At 37.3% G+C, this 14,996-nt stretch overlaps 1 protein-coding gene across 7 annotated transcripts in view; it reads left to right on the forward strand.

Annotated features, from left to right (window-relative positions):
• The first annotated feature begins 2,779 nt into the window (after positions 1-2,779).
• The window catches only part of LOC149139537 (uncharacterized), a 122,309-nt gene continuing 110,092 nt past the window's right edge, over positions 2,780-14,996 (forward strand). For 2 of the 7 annotated variants that reach the window (XM_089448425.1, XM_089448429.1), the window contains exons 1-3: positions 2,784-3,175; positions 3,258-3,322; positions 3,924-4,057. In XM_089448425.1, coding sequence (XP_089304551.1) covers positions 2,973-3,175; positions 3,258-3,322; positions 3,924-4,057 — 402 coding nt within the window. In that variant the 5' untranslated portion in view covers positions 2,784-2,972. Of the gene's footprint in view, positions 3,176-3,257; positions 3,323-3,923; positions 4,058-14,996 lie in introns of all 7 variants that reach the window. The other 5 variants (XM_089448430.1, XM_089448431.1, XM_089448426.1 and 2 more) reach the window with 4 other exon arrangements.

Raw genomic sequence — 14,996 nt, forward strand, 5'->3', positions numbered from 1 at the left:
AAATGGAGTTGTTTTTAGTGTGACAGAAAAATTTGAAGTGAAATCTTGATTTGTTAAGTAAAATATTTCATAGAAATTATATAAAAAAAACAATTGTTATGGTGCGAGTCATAAGGTATTTAAAAAAAATTGAGCAAATGGAAGAGGGTAGATGGCCTAAGGTTGTCTTTAATTATAAATTGTGCTAGAGCAAAAAAACTTGGATGCAACAAAATAACAAATGGTTTAGTAAATGGGGTATTTGCTTGAACGCATGTCCCATAAACAACAAAGAGATAAAAGCTTTTGCTATGGAAAAGTTCTACAAACATACTTGGGATAAGGAGATAGGAAGAAAGAAAAATTACTATATTGAAGTGTTTAATCCCACTCATAATCATCAACCAAAAGCATACATAGAGGCCAATATTTCTTGGAGAGCCAAAATTCTTATTGCTCAGTTAATGCCTAATTCTCATCAACTCCGTTGTGAAACAGGGTGCTCTTTTGGAAAAGTGGAAATAGAAAAACATTTCATTTTAGAATGCGAGGCCTTCAAAGACAACAACGAAAGTTATGCAGATATGCTGGCAGCTAGCTCTTGGGATAATCTATTTAGCGAGGGATTTGTCGAGAAGCTGGGAGCATTTATTGTGAAGCTTCACAGAAAAATGGTCGAATACATCAAGCCGATGAAGAAGCAATCTCTCCCATAGGCTATCTTTAGCCTCATGGACGTTAAAATAATTTCTTTCTTTCTTTCTTTCTATAAGAGAAATTTTTGTCCGACGCGTTCCAAACCAACAAGTGTGGTTCATCATCGGGACCAGATGAAGAGGGAGACCATGGCAAAGGCTTATGTGATTTCTACCGAAATTCTTTGCTTAATTTATTATGGATCACAGAAGCCTAAATACAGAAAACTTGATTTGTGTTATTTAAACTAGTTTTTTGACCGTATATATGGATTCATCACCCTAAAAAACCCATAGGGCGTAGGGTTTACCCATCAAGCTTGTGATTCCAATAAATTACGGCCAGATTTTAGAGAAAATAGACCGGAAAAACCCACCAGAAAAACTTCCAAAAAGTCGCATTAAAAACAACCTGCATAAAAATTATATTCAATTAAAATATAAACACATTAATGCTTTTTAATTTTTTAAATATATATATATATATATATATATATATATATATATATATATATATATATATATATATTACTTCTAATTTTCTCAGATACAAATGTTTTTGACAAAACCTTGGGTTATTAAAACTTGGAACTCAAAAATCACCAACACTAAATTGACTATTTTATCTCAATTTTATTTTTATTATTTTTATTTTTTTGGTGAGAAAATTAAAATCCCACACCGAATTGTATTGCAATATTTTGACCAAAAAAATATAAAATAATTAAAATCTTAAGTCGTGTTTTTATTTAGAAAATGAAAGAACATTGATATAGTTGGTTTATTTTTATGTTAATTGAGTATAGTTTGGATGATTAGGGAAAAAAAAAGTGTGAGAGACACTCTCCAATATTAATTGAGTATAGTTTGAATGGTTGTGGGGAAAAAAATTGTGAGAGGCACTCTCCAACCTTGTATGAAAAAGATATTGTAATGTCTTGTTATGTTATATAAACATTTTGACTAGATCAAATTGCATAATAATATAAATATAAATTAAAAAATTAAAAATAAATAAATAAATAAATTTATTTAAATTAAATTAAAATGTCAAGCCTACAGGGTCTTGGATAGACATGGGGTGCTCTGTTAAGGCACTCCTTGATGTGAAGTCAATAGTTCAATTCCCTACCCAATGCGGGTGATATATTGAAAATGATGACAAAAATAAATAAATTAAATTTCAAAAATGTAACAAATTAATACTTATAAATATAGTCAAGGTAAAATAGAAGTCATAGAGTCAATTCACAGACAGTTTTTGGACTCTTAGTTTTGACAACCCATGGTTTTACCAATTATATATATATAGATACATACATACATACTAGCCTAGAGTGTCCAATGAGATCAAATCTCTCCGGGTACAAACCTTTCTTAAAATTTTGCATTAAAAAACTAAAAAAAGAGAGTCTTTGAGCTTGATAAATCTAGAGTTAAGATCGATCTAGGCTGATATAATTATAGAAAGAATTTACAACTATTCATACTTAAATATGTTCTTAACTTTGGAAATATATGATTATTATTTTTATAGTGAAAGATTATGGCATCAAGTTTTAAGACTTGATTGGAGAAATAAATTTTACATTTTAAAGGCATAGACTAACTTATAGACAAAACTTGAGTTTAAGTTGTTTAATCTCTAGAATTTGAGTGGCCTAGGGATTTTGTGCAGAAACTTTTTATGTATTCAAAAATGTATTTTAAATGACAAAAAATCATATTCTTACTTGAAATTGTATTCCCCCATTCTAGTGAAAAATGCTATTTGTCTATAAATAAAACTATACCCATTTTAAATATTTTAATTTTTTTATTAACGTAATATTTTATCAATTTTAATTAAAATTGATTAAAGAGATAAAATAATTTTAAATTATTAAATCCATACTATTTAAATATCCCTGAAGGTTTTTTTTAGAGGACTAATCCGGTTTTACAGTTAACAATGCACTTTAAACCATAGAACTAGAAATGGTGAGATCTTACTCCATTAAAAATAAAAAATAACGTTATGCTGCACCTTTTTCATTATGCCGATTTTCACATTTTAAATGTTTTGCACAATTCACTAGGAGGAGACGGACATCCTCGTCAATTTTGAGAGAATTCGACGGGCTTTTGGCCTACTTGAATATTCGTTCGTTGCCATGAAAATAAGCGAGGAGAGCTGTTAAGACAAACCCGTTTGTAGAAAGAATTGTTGAAAGCTCACCCAGCTAAGTTCGTATTCATAACAGGGAGTGTCAGCGAAGTTTGTATTCATAACAGAGTGTTGAATATTAGTTCGTTGCCATGAAGATAAGCGAGGAGAGCTGTTGGGGCATCCCGTTTATTGAAGAATTGTTGAAAGCTCATCCAGCTAAGTTTGGATTTATAACAGAGGGCGCAGAGAAGTTCAGGTTTCAAGTGCTGGTGTCAGAGGTTACCCATGACCAAAATCCTCGTTTTGTTCGCTATGGGTACCGTCTCGATAAGGAATACTTCTACCCTGCCAGGTGCTACACTTTATGCTTTCCTTGTGTTTGTTTTGTGCAAAATTTCCTCCCGTAGCTCATGATTTATAATTGCCAATGGCAGCGCAATCAAGTTGAGTGTCCCTGCTGCCATACCACAAAAATTTCAAGCTCTACAGCATTCTTTGGGTACTTTCTCCACATAATTTTTAGTGTGAACTCTGTTTTTTTTTAAACAAAACATTATCAATGGTGCGTTGAATATCAACACTAGCCCAGAACTGTCCTAAAAAACCTGGCTATGCTTGTGTAATGATGCATTGCATATAGACAGTAGCCCAGAACTGTCTAAAAATCCTGGGTGCATTGAATATAATTTGAGTACCATGCCCCTCTAAAAAATAATGAATATTTTTCTTTAACAGTTAAAATTTTTGCAAACTGTTAATGGGATCTTGGTTAGTCGGTAAAGAGGGGTGTTCCATAGCCCACCAATGTTCAACTCGTCCAAAAATACGTTTTTCTCCTCGTAGGCTGTCTTGTCCATGCAAACAGGCCTTTTGATGTGGTCGGGTCGATTTTTTAGCCAAAACGATCTTTGTATAGTGTTTATAAGCCGACTATAATCAGTTGCAATATTCTCAGATTAGGGAAGGACTTGTTTGCCACACAGCGATAATAAGAAGCATCTTGTCAATTTTGGTTTTGCTAACTGGAATTTCCTTCTCACATGTTGTTAGTGCTATTTAGCCCTTTTGTAACTTTTGAGAGCTTCTTGATTTGAAAACAGGTAGGAGAGTAACATGCACAACTCCAGTGTCATTTTATCCAATTTTGGAGGAAAATAATGTTTGTAATTTGCATTGCCCCAATGGCAGGATAGAGATGACAACTGTGGCACATGAAATTCGTAAACTCTTCTTGGTAATCTGAATTTCTACCTATCAGTCATGTGAGGATAACATTGGTGTAACTATATTGCATCCTTAAATATGAAATGGATGTTGAATTATTTGGTCATCAATGATCATTAGATATGTCCTCTGCTATCAGTAAGTAATGTATGTTGAGGGGTAACATTGGGGTAAATATATTGCATCATTAAATATGAAATTAATGTGGAATTATTTGGTCATCAATGATCATTAGATATGTTTTCTGCTATCAGCAGGTAGAGTTATGTATGTGGCTTCTTTTGCAGGAAAGAAAAGTTTCTGTTAAGATTCAATTGTATACAACGCAACCCCCTCCCTCCCCTGACCAAGGTATACGTTCTTCTTGTTTACACTGACCACAGATGTTCTTGCTAGCTATTTTCTCCTTGTAAACACCGTTGACTATAATTCATGACATGATAATTACGTAGACAAGCACCGAACTAGTAATCTCCACGTCCTGTAAAGGGCACTGTCCACGCTGGATTTCATAGGAGAAACAGACCTTGCAAAAGAAAATATCAGCTACTTGACAGCCAGCTTCTATGAGTATGGGATGGTTGCTACACATTTGGCATCTAATTAGCTGACTGAAGGTGATCTTTTCAGATCCAGCTCCTATTCTCCTGGATCCACTCTTGTATTTTTGCCATCCCATTCCCAGTCATGAAGCTGATAGTGATCATTCAATCTCAACAAGCTCCTCAACAAATCTATAACAGCAACATACTTATTCTTAAAAAAAAATCCCCAGCTCTTCTCAACATACGTTTTGCATATTGCCTTGCTTTACTAAACAGCACAAAGGCATTGCACTTCTTACTCTTCCTTGGCTTTTTTGGATCTGCCATTTTCTCCTCCATTAACAGACTCTTTGGAGCAAAAATCTCTCTTGGAAAGTTTGTTGTCAGTGGTCTGTGTTACCAACCAAAAATGGGTAACCAATAGGAAAAGATTTTCCTCATCATTTGTCAGCCAGCCAGCTAGCAACCCTAGGAGGGCCCACAGATAGCATTACATCAGAGCTCTCCACCTATGTTCTGGTCAATGCTCTCCCCCATTTGGCATGTTTCTTAAAGGAAGGTGGGTCATCTATTGAAAGGTACATTAACCATTTTTGTAATCATGTACTTTTATTTAATGTTTTGTGGCATACTAATATGGATCACATGCCAAATTGGATGATTCAGTACTCTTGATTGTACCCTTCCTATGCTTCACCTAGGAGGTTATCCTTTGCCCTTAGTCCAGTGTGACCTCCCCTTAGGTCCTTCCCTCAGGAGGGGCACTAATAAGAGGCAGGAGGGGCACTAATAAGAGGCATTGATTGAAGTAACGTGCCTAGGGTAATCCATACTTACCACATTCCATATTTCCCTTATTATCCACATCCATTCTTTGGGTTGATTGTCATTTGTCATTAGGACTAGTACCTTACATCCTCATCTTTGAGTTAGGGCCCAAAATTTTTCACTAAGAGGTTGATGTAGCTGAATGAATGATAAAAGCATATGAAGCCACAACTAAAGAAAAGAAAAATGCAAAAGATGGCTGGGACATAGTAAGCATGTGGGAAAAAGCTTAGCATGAGCTTTGCCCCTTTCATTATCCATCACCCAGTTCCTTAGCATATCATGCTCCATTATAAAGAAACTCTTGAATGTCCCAACTCTGATGAGAAAGCACATGCTACATCTTTAAAGGGCATTGGAAAAACATAAAACCAACTTAGTCTCTTAGGTTATGCAAGAAAGAAAAATAAATCATTAAATGTAAAATGCGCATCGAGGGATGCAAAAAATAGGTTGAGGAAAGGGGTAACTCAGGCCTCCACGATTGCTCCCTCTTCTCATTACAGTACTCATAGATGTTGAGCCCCCTTTAACTTGTACGATGGCTATGGCCATCTTCCTCGAGGTCTTGCTAACTCCATCATCATCATTATTACATGCACATATAGATTGATAGGTGTACTTGTGAAATGTCTTTTCCCTTGGGGGCTAGAAGCACCTAATAGGGTTGAAGGTATAATCATCCCTAACACAAGTGTGATAACTTGCTTACGAATTCTAAACTAGAAAGACATTGTAAGGCAAGGTTTGTGTGAACTATTTTTGTGCCCCTAACATTGAATATGATCCACTATGATACTTTAATGGCTTTTGCCCTAGATGATGTTGATATCACTTTATCTTGAGGGTATGTTTCAAGTGGTTCATTACTCATGCAGTAGACATCCTTTGAAGGAAGACTTGACACTTATCCAACACCATTCATTGGATGCTTTGTCCATTGTTGGGAGTAGATATGACCTTGTAGCCCCAACGTTGCCTACATGAGATGGACTTTGGGCTTTGAAGAGACTTCCCATGGTTTTATGGCCCTTGCAACACCTCTAGATGCTGAAATGTTGTACGAAGAAGCCAAGGCGTTGGCTTATTTGATGATGTGCCCAAATGGACCCAGTACGCCACATCTAGGCCAACCTTGACCCTGTTTAATGGACGTTGTCTTGTTCCGGTGCCCAGATGATGATGGAGATCACTGAGATGACTTGGGAGGGCTAGCACATTATGCCTAGATGCTAATGCTTGCCTCAGAGCTTTCCATGTCATCCCCACATCCCCTAAAAGGGTGACATGAGCCTTCTTGGAGATGATGTCATGGTGGAGGAGATGTTATTTGGAGATGCATCCATGCACTTTGATGATTTCCTTGGAGTGAGGAGCACTTATGGACCACTTTATCACTTGTTTGATGGAGATTGTCCATTTTAGGAGGATGATGTCATGAGGGAGAGCATTTATTGCCACATGTGTGGGAGACTTTGATGCATTTATTATGTTTTAAAGCTATCTTAAGGTCGGCTTGTGACCTTTAGGCCTAATTGAATGCTCAAGCAAACTTTTAGGGCTTTTACTTGTAAAATTATGAAAAGTGACTTGGTTTCCCTCATATAAATAGAGGGAAGTCACTTTCATTTTTATCTTGACACATTCATCACACTTCTCTCTCCCTTAAGAAATGTGCACCAACTCTCTTGTACTTTTCTCTTGGATGCAATGGACATTTAGTGGAGTGAATTGTTTTGGGAGGGAGATCTTTGCATGGAGAGATTTTTTGGGATTGATGAAGTGAGTTTTGTGGAAATTGTGTAAGTTTATTGTCATTTTCTTCCATTTTGCATGTTATATTCCTGAAATTAGGGTTTTTACATATCCCACCTTAAAAAGTGCAACATCTTTCTTGCAATATTGATTCTTTATGGTATGTAAAATTTGTTTTGCAAGAATTCATCAAGGGAACTTGGTTTATGCATCCCTTGACCTTAAATCTTCCATATAGAGAAGTCACTATGGTCTCTAAGAGAAGAAAATTAGTCTTCCACCCTCTTCATCCAAGGCCCTCTATCATAGACCTTGCCCTAACTGTCTCCATTGCCCAATTGCGAGAAGACACTAGACTAGTTGTGGTGATCATCCTTAATTTCCTATCTCTTTCTTAATTCATGGTAACTAGGGTTAGGGTTAGCTTAAATCTGCATTTTATAGCAATTTTATGTCTATTTTGTTGTTTCCCTATTGGTAAGGATTGCATTTAATAAATATAAAAAGGCAAAATCTAGCATTAATTGCATATTTTCACCCCAAAATTAGGGCTAACGTCTAGATAATTATTGTTGTCATGTGCATTTTCAGCCATAAAAACTTCATTGTTTACCTATCCCTTGCTTGCCTCTTTGATAGCCTTTGTCCCTTTATTGATCTTATCATTTGTAGGCTATTTCTCAAGCTATTATATGCCATTGTATGCCCTAAATATGCATATCATTAAAACCCTAACTTATAACAATTTTCTTCTAAATCATAAAGGTCTTATGAAAGTGTACTTGAACTTTTGTAACTCTTATATCAATGTTTTCAAGGTTTGGCCTATTACCACAAAATCTAGCAGGCCTTGAAGAGGGAAACCCTACAAGGCAATAGGTAGATAAAGTGCTAACAATGGGGTAGAGGCCTAGTGTCACCTCAGCCAAAACCCCCCACTCTTTACAGATTTTCACTGATGGGAGGAGTCCCGGTAAAGGAAGAGTCACTTAAAATAAATATGGTAATGATAAGGTACAAAGTGACCCCACTAAAGATCATTCAAGAAAGAGGCACAACAATGGTACAAGGCTTCAAAGAAGCAAATCACTCTCAAAGAAAATCCCTAGAAAAGGGAGGCTCAAGAACTAGGGTTTTGAGGATTTTTGTGTTGAAAATTGGGGCAGCTATGGGACGAATTTCCTCATAGGAACCCAACTGCCCCAAGGGAAGCCAATCTAGCCCAAAAGAGAAAATTCAAATGGATAAAAGAAATTACTATTAATTGGTTTGGCTCCTCTCTCTATTATTTAATATGGCACAAATTTAGTTGGGCAAATAATTATTAAGGTTTGTGGTAAATATATTTAATATTATTTTGATAAAATTCAAATTTGTGTTTTCCCTCCAAAGATTACAAGTTGGCCTCAAGTTGGCATGACCCAAGGGACATGTCCCTTCGTATGAACAATCAACTATAAAAGGGCGTCTATCCTCGACCAATGGACATGAGAAACTTCAACCTTTGTGGCTCTTCTTCTGCGGTCTAGTATGAGTATTATCTTTGGCCTAATATGGCTCTTCTTTGTGGCCTAGTATGATTATCTTCTATGGCCTAGATAGGGCTACTTCTATGGAATAAATAAGGCTACATCTGTAGCCAAATTGTAGCTACATCTACGACCAAATTGAAGCTACATCTATGGCCTAATTGGAGTAACTTTTGCAGCCTAGTTAGGGCTACTTCTGTGGTCATGTAGTTGTACTAATGGGCTGTCCTAACTTGCTCAAGTACTGTACTTTTTGGGGACCACAACACCTAATGGAGGACTATCTTGGAGTGCTGTGAGTGATGGCAAAGAGTAGGAGTAAGGCCACATACCTTAAGGGTTCAACGCAGTAAGTCCAAGGGCTGCAAGAAGGTTAATGCAAGTCTATTATGTCGGAAGAAACCAATGTTCCACCAAGACTCCGGTGCAGGGAGACGCACAGGGGGGACGTGTGGGAGTACCCTCAAATTTTAGGGAAATTTCGGGGGTGCAGGGGGACGTCAGGGTATATAATTTTTAATTATATATATATATAAAATTCAAGTTCATATTCATTGTTCAATAATGAAAGCATAAATATTAAATAGACTAATAGTAATATGGATACCAATACATTGAAAATTGAAATTTGATCCACACATAAAATTTAAATTCATAATTGAATTAAATAATGACATACATTGATCCATCCTCATCATTCATTTTGATACATACATCATTCATATGACATACTCATTATTCATCCATACCATGAGATTCAATAAAAAAATTCAATAATGAAATATTCAAATACATTGATCCATATCATTCATCATTCTACAATCTACATTGATTTAAAAATTAAATTCATCATTCATCATTCTAGAATCTAAATTGAAAGCAAAACATACTAGTATATTACTATATACTATATATAGACACTGAAGTTTTGAGGGGGGACGCCCAAACGCACCCTTTTTGGGGAGTCTCGTCCCCCACACCAGGGAAACGCACCCCCTTGTGTCTCCACAAGACTCCCCAAAAAGGGCGTGTGGGGAAACGCACCCCTAGTAGACTCCCCGTCCAGGGTGCATGGGGTGCGTCCACTCGACCTTGGGGGACGCGACCTTGTGGAACACTGGAAGAAACCCTAGCCGTAGTATATTCAAGAAACTTGTGCTCAGATTCGTTTGATCTCTAGGTTTGTAGGGAGACATCTTAAAGAGGTAAGTAGTTTGTCTTTCTAAAGTTGTAGATTTTCTAAGCGATAACGTTTACTCTTGTTAGGAGACATAGGGTAGAGATTGTGACCTAAGTCTTGTGCTTATGATAGTGATAGATAGAAGAAGTCTTTGTGCCTATAACCATGGTGAATGGAAATATTATTGGAGTCTACGACAAAGATGAATGGCATTAATCCTTGAAATGTACAACAGTGATTCTTGATAGTTGTTCTAAAGATATAACTTGGCAATGGTATGACTTGACAATTCTTATACAACAGTGATATGACACAACAGTCCCTCTATGACAATAATGCATGGCATATTCTTGTGACAAGATGTATGGCAATATGGCAGTGATATGTATGATAGTATTGTATATGACAAGAATATGATGTATAGATATAGATGTGATGAATGACAGTGATCATATGACATGTATATAACAATGACCTTGATGCACATGCATATATGACAATGACCTTCATACAGATCTATATGGATATGTGACAATGATCTTCATGACAGTGCTCTTGATATGTGACAATGATCTTCATGACAATGCTCTTGATATGTGACTGTGATCTTCATGACAGTGCCTTTGATATGTGACCTTGATATTTACGATAGTGCTCTTGATAAGTGACAATGATCTTCATGACAATGCTTTGGATATGTGACAAAGATCTACATGGCAGTGACCTTGACAACCTTTGATGTATCACAGAGAGACTCCAATGTATGGCTTGACTCTACGATGATGAAATGACAGTGAAGTGTGTAGTGATCTATGACAGTGACAATGATATTGTGTTCCTATGACAATGTGATGAAAGACTTATGTCTCATGATAATTGTACATTGTATCTCAGCTGAACATTTGATGAATATTTAATAGAAGAAGAAGAATTGATTATGGGTTTACCCCCTTGTGGGGTTTTGTCCTGGTCTCTAACCAAAAGTCTTGGTGTCTCTATTGTGTATGCTTTTCTTTACTTGTTCCTTACTGTTCTATTACATTGTTGATATTATTGTTCTCTCTACATAGTTGTTAATGATGATATAATATTATGGGGTGAATGTAATATGAAAATATTAAAAAAAAAGGTTTAAAAATGCAATTATCTACAAAAAAGAACCATCTAGCCCTAAAAATTAATATTTCAATGGTAATAGGTATTCACAAGGTCAAGAACAAAGAGAAAGGGTTTCTTGCAAAAATGATCAGCTATTCCAAGGCTCATGAAACCCTCAAGAAAGTCCTCAAGTTGAGGGAGAAGAAACTAGGGTTTCTTTCTTAAGGCAATACGTACGATAAGAGATTTTGATTCGATTCCCACCAAAATGATCGGTGAGATAGCCTAGAAGGCTAGACCTATCTCTTGATGTTTAGGCTCTCAAATCACTAGAAAGCCTCCTCCCTAAAATTCCGCTGCAAGCCCTAGATTTTTTCCCTAGCCTTAAAAGGACCGAATTTAAGGAGATAAATTTATGGAAAAAGGTTGAGGTTGATCACCATGGACTTGGACTAGTGCCTTGCCCATTGGTCATATGGATTCAATGGTGCTCTAAATAAGTCAAATTTGTTGCTAAGGAGGCCAAAAATTGATGCGCTGCATATCAAAATTCCAGCATTTAACCACTCAATGATAAATGGTGTTTGATGGAGAATTATAAGAATTCCTCCACTAGGAACATTCATTACATGTTATACAATGAATAACATGTGCAATTCTCAACTAGATAGCCATTGAAATTATATTTTAAACAAATTAGGGTACAATCAAGTGTTGAGAAATCCATAGAGGTGGCAGTTAAATGATTTCTCTTATTGTGACATTATCTTGTGATGTTTTTCATTATTATTATTTGATCTTTCGAATTATCTTTTCTTATCATCAAGACTAATGCCAAGCAACAAATAGAAGAGAACACAAGATATAAGCACGTTGCCAGGGAAAAACCCCCCTCGATGGGAAAACCCAATCACAAATTCTTCCTTCAGTAGATTCAAAAGATGAGACGACCAAGACCCTTACAATCTAGACTCGAGACTACCTCCATCAAGTCATCCTTCTTCCTTTCACTGTGTTAGCATCGAATACTTGCCACTGAGTTTTCACTGAGACATCATCACTGCAATATCTCTGAGACCTTATCATTGTAATAGCAACGAGAGACTTCATTTCTGTGGTGGCACCGAGGTCTTCCCACTGTGATAACACTGATCCCTTCTCACTGTGGTGGCACCGAACCTTCCATACTGTGGTGGCACCGAACCTTCCATACTGTGGTTACACCAAGACAGTATTTGCACCGAGACTGTAGTATAGTAGTAGCATCAAAACGTGGGAGCACCAAACTGTGATAGCAGCGAGATTATAATGGCACCAAAACTGTAATAGCCCGAAACTATGGTCACTATAATTTCTGCACCTATCTTTAGTGAAATTATCTCTGTGATTTAACTCGAGCTTCTGTGGTTGGATAATGCGAAAACCTTAGCCCTGTATATATAGTTGTTTCCCATAAAATAAGCCGACATGACTTCGTTGAAGGGTTGTGTCTCCATTTTAGGTGAGGCCGACATGATTTCACTTGAATGTAGCCGGCTTGATGATGATTTATTTGAAGCCGTCTTGAAGGAGACTTTGAGGAGGCTGACTTGTTGATGATCAAGGAGACTTGATGGAGGAGTCTTTGACTTATAAACAAATTGACTTTGACCCAAATAAATAATCCTAAAGCCTACAATGGAGGCTTGACCTATAACAATTGACCCAAGCATGAAACCCATGCTTTAACAAGTCAATTCAATAATAATAAAAAATCATTTTGCTTTTCTTTTGACAAATATATTACATTTTGACTTCAAGTACAATTATGAAGACCGAACCTAGTTACATTCTTCAACATCAGGCATAATCTAGAAGCAACAATTACATACATTAGACAAATTCAAAATGATAATATTCAATAATAGCACTTACAAGATAACATGTAGTGTATCCATCCATTTATCAAAGAAATAGCTCCAAAGACAATCCTAAATAGCTTCCAAACATCAAAATGCATTCCAAGAATCTCTAATAGCCAAGAAGGAACAAGTGTGAATTCCCTTGAGTGTTGAATTCTCCAAGTGATGATGGTGAGAGAGTGAAATAACCTCTATCTTATTTATACATGTCTAATGAACTCTAATTTAGCCTAAAAACCCCTCCAAGTTGTAAAATGATGGGAAAAACTAATTGAGGTTACAAGCCAACCTCATAGCCAATGCAAAACATAGAAGTTAGCCCACAAAAGAGGTTGAAATGTTGACGTCATGCTTGCGTAGGTCCTTTTAGGGAAAGCGTTGGGCTCCTCCAGTGCCAAGTCGAGTGTAGAGGGCTCCATAAATCATGATCTAGGGGTTGGTCCCTCAATCTCCATGCAAATCATCCTGTGGGCCCTAGTTTTGTGTTTGGGGTACAAAATAGGTCTCATGGGTCTCCTGGTGATAGAATAAGTTGGTTCTGCTCCAACGTTGAGGGCTCAGAGTATGGTGCTAGCCCTCCCATGTCTCAAGGGGTGAGACAAACCTCATCTGGGCCTCAGATAAACTGCCACAACCCCTGCATGCTGCTAAGCCGACTGGGGGCATGTTGGTCCAAGTGCATAATCTCATGAATAATGTGGGGCAAAGCATAGACTATCGTGGTGCTGTAGGTGCCCATGGAATGGAATGATGCTCTGCAAGTGATAGGAGTCCCATGGCTCTCAATGCTTCACTTGTAGGGTGTCATATGCTCCTCTAGTGGACTTAGGCCCCAATTAAGTTGCCCAACCCATGATGAAAACCACCTGCCAATCACACACAATGTCTAGTGTTGCATCTTCACCATTAGGTACAATTAATCATTAGTGCATCTAAGTGAACCAAGCTTGTTAGTCAAGGGAAAATTGAGACTTCATATGGGGATTCTCTTCCAAATTTGGGGCTTTGATCACGTAATAGTGTTACCTCCCTAGGTAGGAGTGGCTAATAGATAATCCTATTAGGTGTTCCTAGCCCCTAAGGGGAAAGACATGTCCCTGGTACATCCTTCAATCAATAGGTGGCATATGAATAATGATGGAATGGATGGGGATAAGGGGGTCTTAAAGCCAAATGCCATGGGCCAAAGGGGTAGCAATAATGAGGAAGTCCACATATTGGGTATATAGATGTAAGGAGGGAGCAATCGTGGATGCATGAGTTACCCCAACCTTTGTTTTTCCACCCCTCTTTATTTGTCTTTTGCTTTTTCTTGATTTTTCTTTGTATTACTGCTTGAAGCTCTAAGAAATGAGAGCATGCTATGTATGATGTAAAGCAATTATTACCCCCTTAAAGGTGGGGAAGTTCATTGCCCACTAGGGGTTGGGACGTGCATGGGTTCTTTTAATGATGTGATGGGGCAATCATTGGCCCTAAGAACCAGGGTGATGGCCATAATGATAAGGGGTAGAGCTCATGCTTGGCTTTTTCCCACGTGCTATTATTAATGTCCCAACCATCTTTTGCATTTTATGATTTTCTTTTTCTTTTGTTTCTTGCTTGTGGCCATGATATGCTTTTAACTTTCTTTTAGCTACATCAACCTCTGGGGCAGCGTTTCGAGGCCCAACCCAGATATGTTGGCAAGGGGAAGAGACGTGCCAGTGCCCTGTGAACCTACTGGTCATGTGGACTCAGAGAAGGTAAATAATGAATAGGGCTTGTAATGTGCAGAGAGAAGTGATAAATATGGTATGGAAAAATGGGACCATGCTACCAAAATTGAGGTTTCCCAAGTAATGCCCTTCCTAAAGCCATAGGCCCATAGGGGAGATCCCACAGGACTAGGATTGAAGATTAACCCCCCATTTAAGGTGAGGGAACAAAACTATGATCAAAGCCCTTACTTCTTCTAAGTCACCCAATAATCCATGACAAAATTGCAATGGTCCACCGAGTTTCCAGGATGGGGAACTCGGGAGCGGGGATACGCACAAGGGGGACATATATAAGCAACCCCAAAATTTAGGGAATTTTTGGTGAAATGGGGGGACGTCATAGTCATAAAAAT

Source organism: Pinus tabuliformis, chromosome X (assembly GCF_031772625.1).
Source record: "Pinus tabuliformis cultivar Carrire ecotype Pingquan chromosome X, CPIR1, whole genome shotgun sequence".
Classification (NCBI taxonomy): domain Eukaryota; kingdom Viridiplantae; phylum Streptophyta; class Pinopsida; order Pinales; family Pinaceae; genus Pinus; species Pinus tabuliformis.